Source organism: Zonotrichia leucophrys, chromosome 1 (genome assembly GCF_028769735.1).
Source record: "Zonotrichia leucophrys gambelii isolate GWCS_2022_RI chromosome 1, RI_Zleu_2.0, whole genome shotgun sequence".
Classification (NCBI taxonomy): Eukaryota; Metazoa; Chordata; class Aves; order Passeriformes; family Passerellidae; genus Zonotrichia; species Zonotrichia leucophrys.
The window spans coordinates 95,841,858-95,864,631 of NC_088169.1; the positions used below are offsets into that span (position 1 = coordinate 95,841,858).

General features: G+C 42.5%; 1 protein-coding gene across 1 annotated transcript in view; it reads right to left on the bottom strand.

The window, feature by feature from the left end:
- Window positions 1-2,424: 2,424 nt before the first annotated feature.
- Window positions 2,425-22,774, bottom strand: part of CLCN1 (chloride voltage-gated channel 1) — a 38,817-nt gene continuing 18,467 nt past the window's right edge. The window contains exons 9-23 of the mRNA XM_064701459.1: window positions 21,244-21,328; window positions 18,694-18,795; window positions 17,306-17,390; window positions 16,752-16,901; window positions 15,211-15,280; window positions 13,836-13,946; window positions 13,497-13,710; window positions 12,657-12,790; window positions 11,940-12,154; window positions 11,714-11,819; window positions 10,201-10,283; window positions 9,390-9,428; window positions 8,664-8,768; window positions 6,692-6,778; window positions 2,425-6,197 (exon numbers count right to left, since the gene is read on the bottom strand). Coding sequence (XP_064557529.1) covers window positions 5,802-6,197; window positions 6,692-6,778; window positions 8,664-8,768; window positions 9,390-9,428; window positions 10,201-10,283; window positions 11,714-11,819; window positions 11,940-12,154; window positions 12,657-12,790; window positions 13,497-13,710; window positions 13,836-13,946; window positions 15,211-15,280; window positions 16,752-16,901; window positions 17,306-17,390; window positions 18,694-18,795; window positions 21,244-21,328 — 1,982 coding nt within the window. The 3' untranslated portion in view covers window positions 2,425-5,801. The remainder of the gene's footprint in view (window positions 6,198-6,691; window positions 6,779-8,663; window positions 8,769-9,389; window positions 9,429-10,200; window positions 10,284-11,713; window positions 11,820-11,939; window positions 12,155-12,656; window positions 12,791-13,496; window positions 13,711-13,835; window positions 13,947-15,210; window positions 15,281-16,751; window positions 16,902-17,305; window positions 17,391-18,693; window positions 18,796-21,243; window positions 21,329-22,774) is intronic.

Sequence of the window (22,774 nt, forward strand, 5' to 3'; positions counted from 1 at the left end):
GACTTATAAATTCCAGCCATAAAAAGTATTATTTCCTTGTCAAGATATGTGTGCTTTTCAGACTCTGTTTCTTCCAGGAGCTAAGCAGTGTTTCTTGCCCTGCTCAAGGCATAGCATATTTTACAGCCAGGGCTATTGCACTGATTTTTGCCTTCTGTGTTCTATTTGAATTTAATTTGCTTCTTTCCAGTTTACCTGCTTTTGATACCAAATAGATTGCCACCCACCACTTGGTATGTATGTCTGCATAACTACATTCATAGAATTAATTGTGACTTGCATAAGACACACTTACTTAACTGCTTTAGGTTTTTATTCGTTGTTTTTTGGGTTTTTTGTTTTTTTGTTTTTTTTTTAATTTTATTTTTGTCAATCCTTGTAAGTCTCCCCTGTGCTCTCTCCTGGTTTTGTGTGTGGTTTTTGTTTATTTTGGTTTTTGTTGTTGATGTGGTTGATGTTGTGGATTTTGTTGGTTTTTTTTCTTTTCCAAATGGCCTCTGAACTACTTTGTTTTTGAAATGTAGTCTGTCAAATGAAATCAGTTATTCCACATATGTTTAAGACTTGAGTCCCTGGGAAAACAAAATGTCTCTGGTCCTGGAAGTTATACCTCTGCATTGGAAAAACATATTTTTTCCTTAATTTCACATTGTGCTGCGAAGATGCTGTCCAGCTGCTGAATGTTTCATATAAAAGAACTCTTTTGTCATCATACCAGATTAGGCTTACCCCTCAATTCTGTTCATCTTCTCTGGATTTAGCTGTTTAGCCCCAGCATGAACCTTATTGTATGCTATCTGCCTGAGGCTCTCATCTCCACTTTCTGCTTATTTCTTTGTTTAGACTAGATGGCAAACCTGCCATATGTTTCTCTCACATTGCTGTTTTACAATACCTCATGTGTTATTTCTAAGTGATTAATGAGAAGGGTAACTAAAAAGGGCATACGAGCACTCTTGCTGTACACCTCACTGGATCTGCATTTTGCCAGCTGCAAGGGTACTTTCTGCATGGTTCTCAGACAGATCTTATCTTCTGTGCCAGAGAAATTGCCAGTTTGAGTTAAGCATAGGATTCTGTGACATGTTTGGTCACAGTCCAGCCATCTTGGCTCCCATTTCTTTTCACAGCCTGTTTGCTTAAGTGCACTATGGAACTTTAAGGGGGGAGAAAAAAGCAGATTTTTTTTTTTTTTACATTTCAAATGTGTTTCTCATAAACTTTCCATTACTGTCTTTTGCATTTGTTTCTGTGTGGGAAAAACTGAAAAGCTTCTACCTTGAGTTTATGTGGCTTTAATTCTGAGTATATCTCAGTATGCCTTGTAGCTTTCCCTTCTGTTCTTCCAACTGAGTAGCTATTCAGTAAAGGTTTAGATACTAGCAGTACTTAGCTTGTTGTTCCTCTAAAGTAGGCAATTCACATTTTCATTTCTCTGCATTCTTTTCATTTATGAATGTGGTATTGGATTTTTCCTCAGCTGGACATTGTCCTCCATATCAGGTGCAATTCTTCAAGTCAGATATGTTTCTGTGACTAGTTTTACTACACAGCACAAGATGTTTGCACTAGCAGCACACTGAAAAGGCTGGGATGGGAGCAAATGCTCATTTGAAAGTCCAGTGCTTGGACTAGCAACAGGTTTGGGTGAGACTCTACCTCATGTAGCCATCGCACCAATCCCAGCAGTGTCTGCAGCACTCTTGTTTGTCTTACAGTGAAGCTGCACTGGGACTTGGTGCCATCCAGCAAGCTGAGGGAAGGAGGGATGTGCCTCAAGGCACAGGAAACTGAGTTGAAGAGTTTTCTGCTACTGCACAGCCGTGATTTGACAGAGGTGATGTTGTGTGTGTGCCTGAGTGCACGTGCACAGGCTTGTCTGTCCAGTGGCTGGGACGACACACAAGAACAGCCTGTGGCTCACAGTCAGGACCAGTTGAAGCTTGTCTCCCACAAACACAGCATTAAAAAGTTTTGCATCACGTCTTAAGACCCTAACCCTAATGCTCAGGCATGGCTTTTATATGTAAATTTTAATTATTGGTCTCTAGTGTTGATTATATTTTTATAAAAGCTGTGCCAGGTATCTGCTTATGTGGCAATGAGCAACTTAGTGCTTGCTGTGACTGTATTTTTAATAGTGTGTTTCTAATTATACCCTTCCTGGGTTTGGACTAATTTGGTAAAGAGGGATTTTCTCCTGCTGAGCTGGTTTTTGCTGGTCTTTTACTCTTAGGCCACAAAACACACACTTCTATACAGTATCTGCATAACTGGGCAGAAGGGGATGTTGTTTTTATGGACTCTATCTGTCTCTCTGTTTCTGCCTCTACTAATTGTTTTTGTCCATAGGCTTAAAAAACTAGAATTTCTTTAGTCTCAAATGGCAATCAAAAATGTTACTTTTTTGAGGCAAATCTTTCTCGTTGTTCAGTAGTTCATCCCCATGTGTTTCTCCTTTATTTGGCTCATGGCCAAGTCTCTTAGCTGTGTCACACCTATCTAAAGCCCCACTTGTTGTCTTACCAACCTTAAGTCTTCCCTATTTTTTCAATTCTTCATATTGATGCATTTAAAAACAAGACTCTGCTTTCACCCTTAAGTGCGAAGGAAAAGTTCAGTTTTTTGCTAGATGTGAATTTCTGGATGGGAAGACCTCTTAGCTGATACAAATTCTGGGGATATTTTGGGTTGAGAAAAAAAGGTTTTTCCCTGTAGCTTATCAAATCTGTACTGTTTGGATAGGATGGGAGATGCAGGCTTTAGAGTGACAGATCAGTGTGACTGTTTGCTGGACAAAGGTTTCAAGCTTAAACTTTGAGGGGGTGTAGTGGGATAGCCTGAGAGTGCACAAGCCTAAAGTTCCCTTGACAAAGGTAGGCTTAGTATTATTTTACTGCACATTTTGCACCTATTAATGTACTTGGCATCAGCTCAGTGAAGATTTTATTGATAGGATGGAAATGGAAACAACTTCAGCCTTTGCAAACCATCTTTGCAGAGTGTTTTTTGTCCCATCCTGGCTCCTTACACATTTTCATGTATGAGTAAAGGTGAGAAAATGGTGCAGATGGATGCTGCTTCTGTTCCATGTGTGGAGGCAATACCTGGAATGGATCTTGAGTAGTGTCCACAAAGAGCAGCAGTGACAGCCACCTTTCAGCTCCCCCCAGAGAGCAATCCTGCTCCTCGCAGTAAGCCAGGGACAGCTCAAGGCAACAGGAGTGGAGAGGAACCTGTGTGTTCCACATGTGTGGGCACACGTGTGTTCTCCTGCAATCTCAAGTGATGAGCCTCAGGAAGCTTTCCAGGTTAGCCAGTGTTTCACTCCCCAGGCCTCTCCATGTGCTTCATTTTTTGTTCCAGCTTCATCTCCCCCAGCTCACAATCTGTCTGTCATGACTCACACACTCACTGGCTTTGATTTAGACTCCCATCTGCTTTCTCAGCAACTCACATCCCAGTTCTTCTGTAACACACTGTAGGAGAAGTGTGGGACTGGAGCAGAGCATATCTCTGCATGCAGGAGAGAGGAGGGGGAGGTGTGCTGACTCCAGCCTCAAAGTTTCTCCTTGTCTCATCTGTCTCAGTGGAAGCCTGTGCTTAAGCTGTAAAATAGAAGCCTGCACAGTAAGGCTGGGGATGACTTGGAGAAACTCATCCTTCTTAGGTGTGCCTGCACCCTCAGATCTCGGTGTTGTCACTCACTGAATATTTATACTTTTGTGAAAGGAATGTCCTTTTTCCTCTGCTTATATAAGGGACTATCACAATTCCCTGAGGAAAAAAACAAAGCAGCAGTTGTTTTGCCTCTTTCCTGCAGGCAGCAGAAGGTGACACAAAGATAGTGGGGAGGCAGTGCTCGTGCCTGGCAGACACAAAGGTGCCCCTCTGGTGGAGCCAAGCAGCTGTTGTGTGCAAGGGCCTCAGATCACCACTGTCTCCTCACAAGGACTGGCTGGCTCCTGGAGCACATCATTAAGGCGGGAAGGGCTGTCCCCAGTTAGCTCATCAAGGGTGATCTTGTGCCTGAAACAGAACAGACCTGGTGGGCTCTGAGCTCCAGACAGCAGGAATAAATTTCTCTCTCTGCAAGAGACTAGCAGGGAAGATTTCCTTTTACTGTAAGTTTGTCACAGACTCTCCCACCCATAAGCATCATCAGAGAGCAATTGGTGCAAGGTCAATCCTTGGAATTAAAGCCAGGAGGGAATTTTCCTTTGGTGACTGGGTTAGAAGTAATGGTATTTTTCACTTGCTCCTGAGATGGCTTATGGAAAATCACGTGTTAAAGTAGAACTGGTCAGTCTAAGTTAGATAATGCTTTACTAATGTCAGGTAGGGGAATGAGATTATCCCCAAGAATGTATTTTCAGAGCCTGGATTTCTTCTCTGTTGCTGATAAGTGGAAACACATCTAATAGACTGCTTGGGGCTGCATCTGAGTGGTATGAGACACCAAAAATATGGTAGAAAAAGATGTAGACTGTTAGAAGAAGCTGCAGAATACACAGAATTTGCTTTTGCCTGTTTACTGAGAAAACCTCACAAGAGCGGTGAATTAAACAAAGCAGCACCTTACCTTTGGATGCCAAGGTTTTGCATGCATGACACGAACTGACAAGACATCTTTTTGCAAGACGCAGATCTGCTCCAGATTTAGAACTGGAATAGAGAGGGATGTTGCAGACAAGGGTTGAGGTCTCTGCTGTTAGTCACAACAGAGACAAGCTGGCAAAAGTGAGAGCTGGAATTCTCAGATCTGAGGTATGCAGAAATATGTGGAAAGTAGGCAGGGTAGAATTACCAGGAAAAGAGAGCAGGAGTTTTCAGAAAGAAACCTGTTTTCAAAGTGTAGAAAATGTGTCTTCCCTCTGCTGTATTTCTTGGCAGCCTGCTAACACTCCATAATTACTTTTTTTTCTTGAGTTCTTATATTTTAAGACTATAACTGTGGAAAATTGTGAACAGTGATTCAGAGAGACAAACATTTTTTGAAATATAGGTACATACATGCTGTTTTACTCCTCTTCCCCCAGCACTGAGGATGCCCTCACTTAAGATTTTCCCATTCTGTTTTAAAATTTCAGAGATGATGGGAAAACAAAGACGCTTTTTTCCCTTCCAGTGTTTTCTTAAGCCTTGGCTGAATTCAAGACATGAGACATACACCAAATACTTTCCTCCCATCTGTTTTTAGGGCATGGCTCAGCTATAGGACAGAGGAGGAGCTCCTAACTGCATCCCCATCCAGGAAAATCCCAGAGTAAAAATTGAGAAAGAATAAAAATGTTCTACATGGGAATGTTTGGGAGGGGCGCAAGATAAGAGCCAGTGAAAAGGAGCTGCAGCAGCGTGGACAGGGTGGCAGTCAGAAGCAGCAGTATGCTTCTAGGCTGGAGGTCTGGCTGTGGTACACTGCTGTGTGCAGGCCTGGTGTGGCTGGAAGGATGGCATCAGTGGGGAGTGAGAGCTGATCCTCCTCCCCTTTCCACATGGCAGATTGACCCAGGGCATCCAGGCTGTGTCAGCAGTATCCATGTCCTGTTACAGTGGGCTCTGCCTGCACCCAGGCTCCTTGCTGTCCACATCTGACACTGCACATGCCCCAATAGTCCAGCAGCCCAACAGCCTGCCCAGAGGGAAAGCATCAAAAGAAAAGGTCAGTCTGATGTCCCTCCTCCCAGCTGAATCGTTCCTCTGTGGGGATTGCAAAGAACATCCAAAAGCTTCTCCTGGAGGAGCAAACGCAAGAAGACTGGCTCACTGAAGAGTGTGATGGACTGCTACCCTCACACCAGCTATAGGGGAACATCCTCATCCTCATCTTCATCTTCATCCAGGTCAGTGGTACGTAGGTTTATGTCCTTGAGGATGTCTGAGATGTTTTCAGCAACTCGCCCTGTTAGCTCCATCTCTTCCAACTCGGTATCTGTGGCATAAGCGGAGCTGGGGACTTCCCCCTCTTCCTGTGAGTGTGAGGGCTGGGGGGAGTGTGAGCAGGGGGGCAGAGGGCTCTCGGTGCCCAGGTTTGCTGCCTCCTCTGCTGCCACCGTGCCGGTGTCCTCCCGGCCCCACGCCTGCGCACCCTGCCCGGCCTTGGCGGTGCTGGAGGTCCGGCTGATGTCACGGAAACTGGCAAGGGGAGGTCGGAGACGGACCCCAGAGCGGGTGGAACCCTCTATTGCCTTCTGGAGCTGAAATAAGAGAAACACTTCAGAAATAAAAAACGTGAAAGGGAGGCCAGCCCAGCCCTACCCAGCAGAAGTTCATCTATTCCCCAGGGTAAAGGGATCATAAATAGAGTCACAGCTCTGCCTCTGGGGCCTGTGGAGATCATCTTTTACACTGGTGATGTCATGAAAAATTCCATGGTAAACAACAAATTTCATACCTCTTTCAGAAGCAGTAATAGCCACTCAGTTAAGAATGGCTGTTAAGCCTGCACTCATGCAAAAGATGAACCTGTTAACATCCCTGTAAACAGCACCTGCTGCCTCCTCTGAAATGCAGTCATCCATTCCTTTACATGGCTTCCAAATAGCAGACTCAGAATTCAACACTGGACTGGAAATGTAGCACTTGCAGTTATATATATTCCCAGCTGGAACCTGCTGCACCTGGGAGTTACTGCAGTGATCCACAGGACACTTTCTGTTCTTTAGGAGGATGGCAGAGGATGTGTACTCACCTCTTCCAAAGCCAGCACTCCCCTCAGCTTCCCCATGCTGGTTACGTAGGCATGGCTGAGGCCCAGCAGTGAGAACAATGTGTGTGTCTAGGAGCAAAACCACAAAAGACCATCTCAGAGGCTTTGGAAATGGGCAACACAGAACTTGATGCTAGAGCTGGGACTCAGGATTTAGAAATGGCAGTCACAAAGACACAAGACTGCAGTTATCCCAGTGAGAAATTATGTCTTCCCTTCTTGCCCTTTTGTATCTGCCAAATGCTGCTCTTTGCTCCTTCTGCTGTGCAGCTGTAGTTGGGACTGTGCTGATGATGGAGAGCACATTCTCAAGGTCATTCTAGTCCTGCAGCTGGTGGAGATTCACATACAACACCCTGTGTTGTGCATTTGGAGACCTGTGCAGATCCTGTTTCATTTTGGTGCTGGAAACTGAACTACCATATAGTAATATGTAAAGTCAAAAGCAGCTTAGGCTATTTATTGCAGTGCTTTCCTTATCAATGAAGGATTTCTTTTTTCCTGTCCCAGAATATTTTCTGTGAAAGCTAAAACTTGTTGCTGCTTATCCAGTGCAGTGAGAACACTGAAAACAAGTTATTCTTTTTCTCTTACAAAGTCTCCTTGAAAGGACAGATATCACACTGTTGTCAGTCTTCTTTTCTTCAGCCTAAATATACCCCATTATTTTACTATTATTCACAGATCAGGGTTTCTAAAACTTTCCACATTCTCAGTCCTCATCTCTGGTACATTTCCAACCTCCAGGTTCTTGAAGCTGAGCTCTAGCTGGACTTTACCTGTGGCCTTTACCATGAAATCATTCTTCACAGCTAGTGTTTGACCTTTTTTTTTAGTATCATATGAGAAACTGAATGTCATGTTCAAGTGTAAACTAGGAAAAATCTGATTTCTCAAGAATAAGACATTTTACTCTAAAGTAAAAGAAAACCAAAGAAAAGAAAACCTGGTTAAATATAGCTTGGTCATGATAAATTGTGGTATTCTTTTCATTGTCAGTAGTCTCACATTTAGCTCTAACTGTGCATATTTCACATGGTTTGATTATTTATTATTCCTGGGTAGTTTTGGGGGTTTTTTTGTGCATCCAAGTTAAGTTGATTTGTCTGTTATTTCAGAGTTTCTCACTTGCTCTTTTGTATGACAGGTATGAAACTTTCCCATGATCAGCCTTCAAGTATATTTTTTGTAAGCTTATGTTCTCAAAGATATATGCTAGTGGTTTTCAGGTTACTTCACCTACCCCTTCAGAAAACTCATCTGAACTATATGCTAGCTTATTCTTGTTTTGCTCAAGGCTGAGATCTTAACAGTAATTCATTAATTTAGTACAAGGTCTATGCTGACTAGTCACATCAAATATTGATAAAAGCATGCACTATGCACTTTTGCTTCAGTAGACTGCTTTCCACTGAATGAATGCCCAGTCCTACCTTCCTCTTGACATACAATGATTGCTTTGCTCCCCAGTCATCCTATGCTGACTCTAGGTGCTGCATGATCCAGCTTCCTCTTTCCTTGTGCTTCAGTTCCATGAAGAGCCTGTGACACAGGCAGATGAGTAGAGGGTTTCTGAAGGCCCTCTGAGAAACACCCTGAGAAATCCAGGAGTGCTCATTCCAGTGCTGCACAATGACAGGGCAGACTGTCAATCTCAGTGGAATGCCCCAGCAGCAAGGCACACAGTGCTGCTGTTAATGTAGCAGACTTTTTTTTTGTCCAAAAGCTTTTTTAATAAATGGACTCAGACTTCTTATCACAAAGGCTTTCATTTTGCAGCAGATTGGAGATACACACGGGAGATTACAGGAACAAGCTCACTTCTGTAGCTCGATGTGAAAGTGAGTGGTGATAGTAGTTGTAGGTGAAGACAAGGAGAAGAAATAAGTCATAGACTGGACTTGGAATGAGTGGAGAAAAGTGATGTATGCCTCAGGAAGACATCTGCACTCACCTTGTGCAGGGAGGTTCTCTCCACCAGCTGGAAAGGGGAGGGATCTACGCGGCAGCTGTCAAAGCACACGTTCTTGTCCAGCTCCTCCTGTTCCCAGGCATCTATCTGACACAGGAAAGAAGGGGAGCCACTCTTACAGCTACCTGCAGCATTGCTGTCTTGTGTACCCAAACCTGTCCCCTCCTCCTGTTAATGCTTCTTCCTTCCTATGTACAGCATTCATCTTGTCCATTATATCTCACCCCTCTGTCCCTTTCTTGCCAGATGTCAAGTCCCTGTGGAAACAGGGCAATTCAGAGATTTTCTGAGAAGATGGGGTTTTGTTTTTTCCTTCTTAAAGAGGGAGTGAACATCTTTAGCTTTCCTTTCTGAGTACATCTTCCCCTTGTTGTTGCAAGATGATTGATCCATTGTGTAAGAAATGAAGGAACAATGTGGGCCCACAAGGATTTAGATGAGGGGGCAACTGTGGAGGCCTCTAGTCCAAAACCCTGCTTCAGCAGGGCTGACTTCAAAGCTAGATCAGATTAGTCAGTCTTACCAGCACATCTAGCCAATCTCTTCTCTTATGGGTGAGACTTGCCCACTGTACCACTCCAAGCAGAAATTTACTTTGGCTATGGCTTTATCTGCCAGTCACTGAGGTTCCTGGAGTATTGCAAGTGATAGGAAATGGGTACAAGGAGCACTCACATGACCTCACTCCATTTCTGCACCTCGTCTTACCTCTTCTGGTGTCATTGTCTCAATGACTTCCACTGGCTCCTGTAGGAGAAAACACTGTTCAGGACAGCCAAAGAGCCCACAGTTTCACAGAGTACAGAAAGGGAAAATCTGCACAGCCTCCTCACCCCATGTGGTCCCCTTTTTGTTCCAAATGGTGTATTAGATTTTCCAAGTGCTTAGATTTTCTTTATACTCATCCATTATACGGTGTGCTCTGCCCTTGCTGTGCTTCCCTTGCCAATGACAATTCACCATGGAGTTCTGCTGGAGCAACTCAGGTGCCTAAATATGGCCACCTAATACTGATTTAGATACTCTCAGGATATCCCACATAGGGTCCAACCACTGCCCTGGAGTGGATGGGTCTCCCATAATCTCTCTCTGTTATCCCCAAACCCTGTGCAGATGTGTCAGATAACCAAGGGCAAGTTTAACATGGCAAGAGCCAAAAGCTTTTTTTTTTCATTTTTCTCCGTCTGTCAAAAACTGTTTGCCAAATGGAATTGAACTGCATTTTATTGCATGTTAGCCAAAATATCATTAATTTTTATCACTGAGAAAAGATGCCCAAACTCAATCATGATGGTAGCCTGAGACCTGAGCACAGGTGACTCTTTAGGAAGATGCACACTCCTTTACAGTAATCACACCCTTTCTCCTTGGGGGGAGTTCCCCACTGATGCTGTCAGAGTTCAGGACCATAACTGTGTCCATGCTTTAGCCAAATGCTGAATGTCTCAAGTAGTAGTTTCTAGTTCCACTGCATTCCCTTCCCTCTTCGGGGTACTACCAGGCTCTGTGTAGCCCTAACCTGGATGGTGCTCTCTGTTTCATGTGGACGGCTGCAATGGCACAAGAGCTGCTGGATCAGTTTCCTCAGACTCCTGAAACTGCCTGAAGGATGAGAACAAACATGTGGATAAAAGAGAAGGACAAATGAGAGGCAAAAATACAAAGCCCCACACCTAATGCATCCTCTTAGCCAAGGCAGGCTGAGAAATGCTATGTATGAGGGACATGATAGAGCTGGGCTGGTCACAGTCTGGCATTCAGTTTGAAAGATGGTGTCTGGGACATTCCAGAATGAATATTACCATGCAACAAAATGTTTCAACAAACTGGATGTGACAGGTGCCAGGGGATGAGGAGTCCATGCGTTCTGCCAGAAGTGGAATAATGGGAATACAAAAGACCAGAATTATACTCCCAGCCAAGGAGTCAGCAAAGAGGAGGATACAGGGCCTGGTGCTGTTGTGAGCAAGGCTGTGGAGGAAGTTTGGTCAGAAACAGTGACAGCTGTGAGCCAAACTAAAAAAAAGAAAAGCAAGGTCTCATGAATTCATTCTTGTTCCACTTCCTTTGTCATTCCTGGGTCACCCAGTTCTAGCTTCACGTAAAATGTTTCGCGCACTGTCCTTGTTTTCATATGTGGTTTATGTGGTTCTTTTTCTGCTTTGGTAGGATAGATGGATGGCTACCCTACCACTTCCCTGCTCTGGAAGCATAAAGTGGATTTTTCTATGCCTTAAAGTTTTAGTCACACATGAGGGGTGTTAATGAACCCCTCATGTGTTAATGTTAATGTGCTATATGCTCTATTACATGTAACACTTGGGTGCCTAAAAGCATGAGCTAAAGCCCTATCCTCTGTACTGGGCTACATCTCTGTGCTTACTCACTCTCTGCATATTTCAGGATGCATAAAGGATAAAAACAACCCACCATCCTGCATCACATATACATGAAAAATAAATCAGCAATGAGCTATGAGTACAGTCTTGAAAGCAAAGTTAATACAGAGCTGGGGTGTGACACAGAAGAGCACAATACATCAATGTTTGTCCATCACATTGATGCAGCTGAACCAAAGAGATGTGTGTCCAAGGGAGGAGACGTTCAGTTTTGGAGATGGCTGAGTAACAGCCTAAGTTACTCAAAAACTTAGTGCAAAACATGTTTAGCTCTCAGGCTGCTTTCCCCGGGGAGATTCACTCACGTAGTGAAGGAGCCAAAGATGGGACCATTCTATGCACACTCTACAGAAAATGTCCAAAGAGCTGTTATTGCAAACAATGGAGTGTTGGAAGACAGAGAGTGTCCATCCTTAGTGGGCTTAATTATTCTGTGCTGCCTGAGCGATCACAAAAGAAGGTATCTCCAGGTACATTACACCGATGTTGGGGTGCACTAACAAAGTGTCCTTCAGGAACAGCAGAGAAAGCCCCTCCTCAGTCTCTGGGAAGCCAGCCCCTCACACAGGCAGGTACACACAGCTTCCCCAAGCTGGCTAGGATGTGGTTGAGCCATGACAGAAGTTACCATACCTGGGTGCTGCTGGGGCTCCAAGGTTTCAGGCATTTGTTTTAGAGGACTTGTTGGGCCATTTGGCTCCTCTGGGTAACTGGGAGTGGGACTTGGGGGCCGAGGCAGCTGTTAGAGAAAGGAGAGAAAATAAAGTCCACCTTGTGCCATTTATTTCTCAGCCTTTCCAAGCGCCTAACTGCTTCTAAGCAGTCTCTACATTGCAGTCTGTCCACTTCCCTCCCTCACCTCTCCCTTCTCCTCTGTATCCTCATCCTCATCGACATAAGCAAAAGATTCGTGCTTCAGCTTGGGCAGGTTTGCCCAGGGTCCATCGTAGGGCGCCTCGTTCAGCTTCTGCTGCCTTTCTCTGTTGAGGAGCCGCCGCCGCTCTGGGCTGATGTGGGCCTGGAGGAGAGCCTGCAGCTCCGACCGCTCTACAGACCCCAGCAGGATCATGGACTCTGCACAACACAGAGCAGGCAAGCCATTAAACCACCTCCAGGTGGTTTGAAGGTGCCCTTCCACACATCACCCCTTCCTCCTTCCAGCCTCTTCCAGGTGCTCAGGCTTGTACTGCCTAGTTCTGTACCAGAGTCACTGACCGCCCTGTGGGGCTCCTAGGCTGTGGGGCTGTGGGAACGGGCCTTGCTGTCCTGAGCTGTGCCACCCCACGCATGCTCTTGGCTCATGCACGATCCCAGGAGGGCCCTGTTATCACAGTTCAGTCTGGAGACTTCCCACACACCTCCCTTACGTGCTGGATCTGCTTCACTGCCCACACTCCAGCTTCCCTGTCTGGCCAGCTGAACAGCTGTCTGCCATACATCATCCACAGTGGGAGATTTTTAGGATTTTTTTTAATGTGGTAGGTCACCCTGCCTGCTTCACACCATGTAATTTGGAAGCTAGTTTCTTCAAGCTGAAACAGTCTTCAGGAAGGACCAGTTTCTCCACATTGCCTACCTGGCGAGTCCACCAAAGGCAAAGATTTCACTGTGGTGCTTTGGAGTACCTCCTGCAAGTCTCGGTATTTACAGTTGGAGGAAACAAATTTCACATCTTGGACCATAATATCCTCAACAAAGATATTGTATTTGCTGTGAATTTGGGGAGGATAAGAGAAAGAGTTAGCATATTAAAATGCCAACCACATAAATTCTCTAAAGAAATACCCAAATGACTACTTTTTAAAAAGTGCTCCAAATACAGCTGCCAAATGATCTTCTGTGAGAGTAACCAGAGGACTTTCCAAGAGGATAAATACAGATTAACTGGATTTCCATTACAGTTGTATTTCCCTCCGTTACCCCTCACCATAAAATACACACATGTAAACATGTATGTATAGATGGTTTTTATATGCATACCCATGTGTATGATATATACTAGTGAGGGGAAGATGTTTATAGGAATAACTGAGTTTTGCTTCAAGCAAAATATCCAAATAAAGTATTTCAAACATTTGTTCATTTGCTGGAGAAAAATATCCAAACTCCACTGAATTTAGATAAATGAGACTCCTGAATTTTAAATTTTTAAGATGAAGCAACTTGGAAGTATTAATACAAATTCAGTAACATTGCAGGTCATTCAAACTTGTGCTTTCAGTGAAAAAAAGAAGAGGACTTTTCTCCATTTTTGTGTATGAAACCTAATTCTACTCCAACACTTGTTTTTTTCTTACTGCAGGCCTATTGTGCCTTCTTAATTCCTTTGTAGTACTGGACCCTTTCCATAACCTTTTATTCCCCTGTTGTCTTAACCCTCTCCTGCTTTATTTCCTTGCCTGTTTTGCTACTATACCTTATGTGATTCCAGCCCAGGTCTGGCAGGTAGGGCAACTTCTTCACCTGGATGATGCTGTCATAGAGGCTGGGCTGCAAACTCTGGGCCACCATGTTGGCAAGGATGACAGCCACCATCATGGGCAGGATGTGAGAGATTTGACCCGTCAGCTCAAAGCAGATGACAGCGGTGGAGACAGTGTGGCTCACTGCTCCTGTCAGAGCTGCTGCACCTTTCCCAGGTAGGAGAAGGAATAGGGAGAGAAGAAGACTGTCATATAGAAACAGCATGTCATGTCAATCAGGAAAATTACAGCAGTGGGACCAGGTGAGGAAAAAGGAAGGTGTGGAGGCTCACCAATGACAGCATACCCTCCAGGTAAGATTTGGTAGAGAATGTCATCAAAGAGGATCCCGTTGGGAAAAAGTGATGCCATGATTTCCCCAATGAGACGTCCAAATGCAGCACCTGAAAAATATCACTGACAGTTATGGAGTTAACATTTGAGGAACATCCAGTCTGTGCTGTGCAATCACTTGGATATTTTCTAACAGAAACGAAGCCAAAGCTTACATTAAAATGACACGGAAAACTAAAGAGTAGTTCTCAGTTATAAAATACAGAAGTTAGACTAAAAGAGGAAAAAAGGGTACTAAGATTGTTAAATACAGCTGACCACTCGTTCATTCACTTGGGCACCCCAGGCACAGCAGTAGCTGTGATTCCCAGGCTGGAGGACATATTTTCAGGCCGCGTACAATGTCAGTCCAGATCACAGTTGAGGCCCTTTAGACTCTCATGCTGTGAATGTATAAGCATTAGAATCCCAGCTGACAGAAGAGTTTTTGTGGGAAGGGACTTCAGGAAGTCTTGTTCTGACCCCTGCACATAAAGGGGCTGATTTCGAAGTTACATGGAGTCACCCATGTCTTGTTCAGACAGGTTACAAGTCTGCAAGGATCTCTTGGACTGGTGGACACAAAACAGCACAGTGTTCCAGAATTGTATCCAAAATGCTGAATGCATAGAAATTATTTCTTTGCATTGCTGTTTAGGTCTTTTCCTAATACAGCCCTGGTGTTTGTTAGCCTTCATCACTGCAAGGGCATGGTTACTGCCTCATGTTCAGTTGCTGCCTGCCAGAACTCAGAGGTCCTTAGAGCACCCTATTTCATTTGTAGGTACTGAATACTGAACGTCAAGAGCTTGTATAGCTCAGTCTAACATAGCCTCTCTTTCTAAACATCAGCATCACATTATTGTGATTGTTTGTTGTTGTTATTGGAATTAAAACCAGTTAAAAGTCAATAAACTTTTTATGTTATCACATTTCAGTCAGAAGAAAGGAGTTAGATTACATTGCGGGTACTAGTTTTGAGTTATCTCTTCTGGCTGGCTTTCAAGGGGGAAAGGAGCAGCTACTATTAATTATAGGATATTAAGTGAAGAGGCATAGAGATTAGAAGGCCATGGCTCAGCATGTGACCCCAAGTGGGGCCTTCCTTATGTAAAAGGGTAGGGACTACCTATTTGGCATTTGGTTTCAGGGGGTTGAGCTAATGTCAAAAGCAGAGACCCAGAGGCTGGTCTATGGACTGCTAATCAGGTTGTCATAGACATCAAGTGATGACTCCTCATATGCCAGATGAACCCTGCTGGGTGTGTAGGCAGTGTCTCTCCTATTCTCTCTCCCTGTCAGATGAATATGCTGCAAAACAAAATTGAAACTCACCTAATACGAAAACAGGCATGAAGCCTCCACAGGGGATTGGCATCGTGGTGGCAATAACAGCCATGCAGAACTAGAACAGAGGCAGAGGGTGCAGTTGTTACTGAGCAGCAGTAGCATTTCCTGCTGCCCCACTCTGTGCCCAGCCTGGCTACAGAGACCAGAAATCTGTGGAGGTGTAGTGCTGCTAATTGAGCTCTGTCTTTGTAGTACCAAACGTGGCCAAATACAGCTGAAAACTGATTATACTGCAGTGGAGAATCAGGCCAGGCCTTTGCCCAGAGTCAAAATAGCAGTTTCATGTTTATGTGATCTATCCCAGTGCTGAATTTATCCAGAAGAAAATCAAGAGCAGTTATCTAGTGAGTAGAGAAAGCCTTTAGTTAGCAGGACAGTGCCAACGAATCTAGTGGCTCAGGGTACAGCTCCTCCAAAGGCAAACAGATGGACTCAGGACAGACACACCCTGTAGTCCACTCCTCCTCTCCTCTTTTCTTCAAGTAAACAAGACCTTTTCTGCTTGGTACACTGCAATAAGAATTATCACAGAAGGAGAACCCTTAACTAGCTGTCAGAAATTGATAGAGTGTTTTACTTTGGGTGGAAAGAGTTGTGTCAATCAGTCATTAATAGCTGCTCTTGATCTACCGAAATTTTCAACTGACATTGCAAGTGGCCTCAGCTCTTCTGCCCCTTTGCAATAAGTAAATAATAAAAGAATTAGCACCTATTCTGTGATATTTTTTAATCTATCTATCTATCTATCTATCCATCCATCCATCCATCCATCCATCCATCCATCCATCTATATCTATCCCTCTATCTTTCATCTTAGGAAAACCTCCTTCTTGCTGCTTTTATTTTGAACATTGGAATAGGATGTTTTCTTTCAAATGTCTTTTTTTTTTTGCTCTGTCCCATGCCAATTACACAGCTGATCCTTTCAGGGGCTGAACAGTTGCAACTTCCACAGACCATGTCAGCTCAAAATTTTTAATCTGCTGTTGCTTTCTGGTAAGTGAGCAAAACTGTTTCCAGCTGCACTTCTCCATCAAGTTTTGACGGACTGCTAAGAAATCCTTGAGCCTCACACAGCTGTAGATTGCACTTGCATATTTCTATTTGTCCCATATTTGAAGTCAGGAATATCAAATAGACTGTATCCGACTTCATTTAGATCAAACATAAATTATCTGATGGCTTTTTAGTTAGTCAAGTATTTATTTTTGTGGGACTTGAGAAATCTTTCCTGATTTAGTTTTCCCTGCCAGCTACTACACAGTGGACACCAAAGGTCATTCAGCAGGATGCATGAGGAGGATGACCTAGGGAGCAGAAAAGGCTACTTTTTAAAGGAAACTCTTCCCTAATAACTTTGGTCATTCAAGGTGGACAAACATCTCATCAGAAGATAGAATCCATTGCAGCTGTAGTGCTTCATTCAATACCCAGGAACTCCTCATTGGCACTTCACAAACTGCTTTACAAAAGGGAAGAGCATTCAGTCTGAGTGGAGGAGGGTTATGGTGAGCTGGGCTTCCTACCTTCACGAGGAAGAAGAGCAGGATGGTGACAAAGACGCTGACTTTAGGATGGATCCAGGCAGCAGATTTCCCTAGGATCTGGGTGTCCCCAGAGTGTTTGATCCAGGTATAGTTATCAAAGAGAGTGCTGATGGCTTCCCGTGGCATCAACTAAACAGCAAAAAAACGAGGTATGAGTCATGACATTAGATGAAGTAAATATTCTATCTCTATTACAAGGAAGTGGAGGAGATTTTTACCATGGGAATTCACGACTATGAGACTTAATTCACATTTCTAATCTTCAGGAAGAGAGACAGAACTTTACTCATACAGGTGAAGAGATAATTACTTTTACACATAGGGTAACATATTTCTTGTTATTTGCTAAGAAGAGTGGACCTTTTTCAAGTTTTCTATGAAGGAGGTAGCAGAGATCCTATAGTGCCTCCTCAGTACAAACTCCTCCCATACTGTTCTTCCCTTTTCCCTGACACAAGGTTATTGGGGCGGAGGATAAGGAGATAACGTTCCAAAGAACTGCACAGAATTGATAATACACTTTCCAGCCTCACCTCTCCTGCCATGAACTGCCCAAATCCATGAGGAAACGTCACAGACGCTATACAGAAGGTTATAACCGCAGGGTATATCAGTCGGCTGTAAAGGAAGAAAGTTATTGCAGTGTGGCCTCACATTCAGTTCTTGCGGCACCATCCCTTCAGGACTAGGAATGCTATTTCTGTGAGGCTCTCTGTATTTGTATCCATTGTTTTGGAGTGCTGTTACCAGCAGTTTAATGCCCTGCTCCACTGTGACACTTCACAAGCACTGAGACAACATGAGCCTAAACTGCTTCCACATGCTGGACTAATCCTGTCATGTGTCCCTTGGCAAGTTATTTTTCCTACAGGAAGCATTGGCTGAGATTTAGGAAGACAAAATATAGCAAAATATAACTTGATTCAGTCTAAGGACCTAAAAATTTCTGAGAAATCAGTGAAAAGTAGATTCTCCCTTTTCAGGCTTGGCTCTACTCCTCTATTAACTTGATTTGACAGCCCTGCTGCTGTTTGTGGTTAAGGCTACATGTGAGGAAAGACAATTTTCCTTCCACATAAGAAAGTAAGCTAATTTGAACTTCTGTTTATTTAGTGGTTTTCTTCTGGTCAGGCTTGCAAGTGGAAAGAAATAAAGTCCTCCATGCCTCTCAACTTCAAAAATTCACATAGTATCAGATCTTTTTCTGTAAAGAGACTGAAGACATTTACAGCTAGCCATCATTTCTTATCTTGTTCAATTTATGAACTTTGGAGGTTAGAACTCTATTAGAGAGGGGAAAACAGTATCTTCAAGTGTCCTGTAAAAACTTTATTGCCAAGACTTTTATTTCATTTTTTCATTTCTCTTCCATGCTGCATTCCACACCATTTGGTTACTATCAGTTTCAGCTTTTGGTTGATAAGAATGGAGCACATTCCTTACATTTATGCTAACACTTTGATTAAAACCAAATTACATATTTTAAAAACAGAGTTAGATTTCAGTTGTGTTTAATTTTCCTAAAATATAAATAATGTTGAATTTTTCACAGATCCTAAAAATCCCAACCAAACCAGAAACAGCATGATTTTAAAAAGCATGATCATTGACTTTCTAATTAAAAATATTTTCTGTCCAATTAATAGTTTGCCTTATCCTCTTAACAAATATTGCAGAGTGTCCCTTCCAAATCAAGAACCTATTTGAAACTATGGAGGCTGAGCAAAAGGAAAATCCAGTGCAGGAAAAATTCTCTTGATGTTTGCAGAGACCTTTCTCTCATACAGGAGCAATTTCTCATATTTTTACTATCTTACACATGAATTAGGTCTGCTGTCTTCCAGAAAGCATTTGCTACTATCCAGTATCAGTAGGGTGTAAGAATCTGGTTCCTAAAGAGAATATCTTCACAAGCACTTACTATTTGGTGAGAAACTGGCTCAGGGCTTTATGACGTCGGATGCCCAGGACCACTTGGCGATTGAGATAAACAAAAAAGGCTCCAAGGAATCCAGAACATATGCTAAAATGGAGAAAAAGAAATAAAATCATGCCAAAAACCAGATAATACACAAACCATCAACCAAGAAAATGAGTTTAAGTGGTTTAATCTTCAGCTGCTACTGAAGTCTTGTGGATGTCAGCTGGAGGGTTACTCCTGCAGCAGCTCATTTTATTGACTCCCTGATGAAAGAGGAGAAATTATCTTGGACCTTTGTCATGCACACTACCATTTTACCCATTTTACCAATTTTTTTCTTGCTGACAGGGGAAAATCTATAAAATACTTTATAAAAAGAAACTGACAGTTCTCAGTGGGGGCTCGTGAAGAGCAACGGGGCAAAGAGCAGTATTGTCAGAACTTAAACATCAGGTTGGAACAGAAAATAGTAAAAATGAGGGTAGTTTTAAGTCTGATTCAGTAAAATTATACGCCTACAACAATTACTAATAGTGATAGGAACTCTTGTGCCTAAAGCAAAGTATATCATCTCTATGATCCTAATAACTTAGGTTATGCTCCTGATTTTAATAAAGTAAGAAAAAAAGTGTAGTTGTCTAAGAATTGGTGTGATCCTTAGGCTCTGTAGCTTAATGAAACTTGGATAAATAGGGCCTAATACTTGAACATGAAAAGAAAAGGAAGAGTGAAAAAGGACTGCATTTAGAATTGGTAAGGGGAAGCTTTATTTTAGGCGACAAGCAATAACCCACATAATACTGAGGATAAATGCTTCATATTTTCATGCTATTAATTTCAAAAATTAATGGACTTCTGCTTTGTTATATGTTACACATGCTTTTGCCAAATCTCATTCAATGAATTATTTAGTATACTTAAAACATTGTATGTTGAAAATAATCCTGCTTTATCATTTAAAAATTGCAGAGAAACACATTTAAACTAAATATAAAGCTTTTCACAGACAAACATGTTCAATGAATTACTCTTCAGTATTTTAAGCCAGCACTGATTAGAACGGTGTTTAAAATAGACCAGTCCCTTAGGCAATATAAACCTAAAGACTACACAGTCAACTGAATTGCTCTATAATATTTTATATTAAAATATACGTCTCTCCATTCCTGTCTATCATTTTATCAAAAAACAGGAAGTGCTCCTTCTGTACAGATTATGCAAATTAACATTTGGTGACACAGAAAAACAAGATCTACCCATTGATAGTTCTTGTCCCACCTGAAGGTGAAGAAATATGTTGGGTAGAAAGAATGTTCAACTTTGTGACTTAAGAGAATTTGGAGCATTCCAAGTTGGTATCAGGACTTTATCCAAGACTATCCAAGCCTTTGGGGTTGTTTTTTATTTTAGAGACCACACTGGACACCCAGGCATTTGAAAGCATTTTGCAGTTGTCATATATTCCTTTCCTAGCCTATGTGCAATGCTGAAAAAGGCCAGCTCTGTCAACTCTGTCCAAAACATAGCGGCAAGAAGTTTTGTGTTCTAACAACCAGCTGTAAAACCACAAGGATTATGCTTTTCCTTGCCAATCTAAAGCAGTAGATTCCTCCAAGCTCATTAGGCAAGTCTGTTTAAGGGGAAGAACAAAGTGAATACACGTTGCTAGCAAAAGCTCCTGTGTATTCACAGATTTTTCAATATAGCTGATGTCTTTAAAAAAACCCCACTTGATTTCATATTCAAGTAAATTAGTAGGAGAGCAGCCTACTAAAATAGGCTGGAAAACCTCAAATATATTTCTGGTCTTGGATGGAGGTCTTGCAAGAGAATATGTTCACAGCACCAGAACAGGCGTTTTTTCCTACAGTGTATTCCTTTCATTATTGCTTTGAAGTGATTTCCCCAGAGCCTCCCTCAAGCTCTAACCACAGATTTTTCCCCACAGCAAATCCAAATTCATCTTTTCTCTAGTATTTCCCAATTTTCATTTTTCTTAAGTTTATTCTTTCATTTCCTCCAAATTAACTAAATTATTCTCACTGAATCCAATTACTGTTGATTACCCTTGTCACCATGTCAGGCGTACCAACCTCTCTCAAAAAGGATAATCAGTCTGAGCTTGTGAAAAGGAAACTTCAGGTTAAACCTTTTGTTCCATCTTTGTCACGTGAAATGGCCATACTTGTTGGATCAGTTCATTTGGGGATAAGGTCAAAACAATTAGAGGGCCATTCAGTAAATTTATTCCCAGAATTTTGACCAAGTTAGACTTACTTTTTTTTTCTTTTTTTTACCTCTGAGCTTAATTTCTGAAAAAGATACATGGAAAGGAAATAGCAAACACCTTAATAATTCCCATATTTCTTTCCTTAGCCATTGTGATACATAGGCACCATTTCTGAAGGAAGAATTCCAACAAATAGAAGCCTTATTTGCCACAACCAAAGTGACTAAAAGTGATGTTTGTAACTTTTTGGCAGAAGAATTCCTAACACAGATCATATTCTAACCTTTGTAGAGCAAGGTGTCAGTTTCCTGGGAACTCACCCTATTATAGCAAATGCTGGCAGCTCTTGCAGGTCAAAGGGGAAATCCATGCGGAAGTTTGTTCTGAACAGGGCTGTGATGGTAACTGTGAGAGACAAAAGGTAGAGGAGGAAAGAAAATAATGAGGTGAGAAGTTAAATGCAATAAAAGCTAGGGTAGGGACAAGGAAACTTGTTTATACATGCTCCTGTGTGGTTTTCCTGTGTGGTTATATACATTATTACAGATTGGCAGACTGCTCTGATTTAGTAGGTTCTATTTCTGAGCACTTGCAACTCTAGCACTCTAGATGGTCTAGGTTTGCTTTCACAGAATGTATGCATTATTTTTAGCATCAATCCCTGATTTTTACAGGGTTTTTACAGGGTTTTCTTTTCTTTATTGTCTCCTACCATGCATCCACTATAGCAAAAACAAGCTCTTCCTGGTATCCTTACTGACCAAGAGGTCTCTTTGCTGAGGCAGGCAGTGCATGCACAGCTGAGGAAGCTGCGTCACTTCTTACAGTTGTGATTGCCTTCCAGAAACAAAACTCAGATCTTCACTGAAGTTACAGCTTCAAAATTTTTGACTGGTACCTAAACTTGAAAATTAAAATATTAGAAATCAGGGATGTAAAAATCAGTTAAGCTGCATCTTCTCCAGCTCACCCCTCCTGGTAGTACTGCTCTGCTACAATGCAGTGTTCAAACCTGAGCTGCTTTTTTCTGGAGGTGCATTATTATGGGGAAACAATAAACATCTGTGTGCCAACAGGAGAAGGATAAATCAGCAATTTAATACAGAGTGGAAGTGCAGCTGAATGAGGTTGGCTGTAAATCCCCACTTGTCCTGGATGAAGGAATTATTTGTTCAATGAGAAAATAAAAGAAGCAGTGAAAATCTAGCATATGATAATAACAGGAAGAATTAAGTACTTTTAATTTGGTCAGACAGAACTGGGTTTAGAGTAATAATTTAATGAGGTCTCAGTGGGTTATGTTACCTAAGATAGCTAAGCCTAAAACTGCATTCTACTATCCAAACTTTGAAGATCTTGCTCCCTGTCTCTTCCCCCTGCTCCTTCCCTCCCAGCTGTACTATTGTTCTCCTCTCCCTTCAGGCCCACTCTGACACATCACAGCCTTCTGTGAGCTCCTTTGTCTCATTAAAACCTGCCAGAAAACCTGTCTGCTCTTTCCCTGGATTACTCCTTTGCCAGCGAAGTGAGTTGAATTGAGGGGAACAACAGACCCAGGTGGCACCAGCGAGGGTTAGAACGACACTCAGGGATGGAAGATGGTGAAAAGCAGGGTGCCCTCTTTTTGTTAGATCAGCCCAAGAAAGGGATCATCTCAATTCAATTTTAGGAAATAGTCCAAGCCACTAAATGGCAGAGCATTAAAAAGTATAGTGAACTCATTTTCAAAGAGTTTTGCTACAGGGTGGCAAAGATGACCAGAGGAAAGGAAAACAGGCGCAGCATTTAGTCTGGGTCCTTCTTAGTTCCATCTCTACTCCCACAGGAGAGAAAGAGACTTCCACAGAGAGA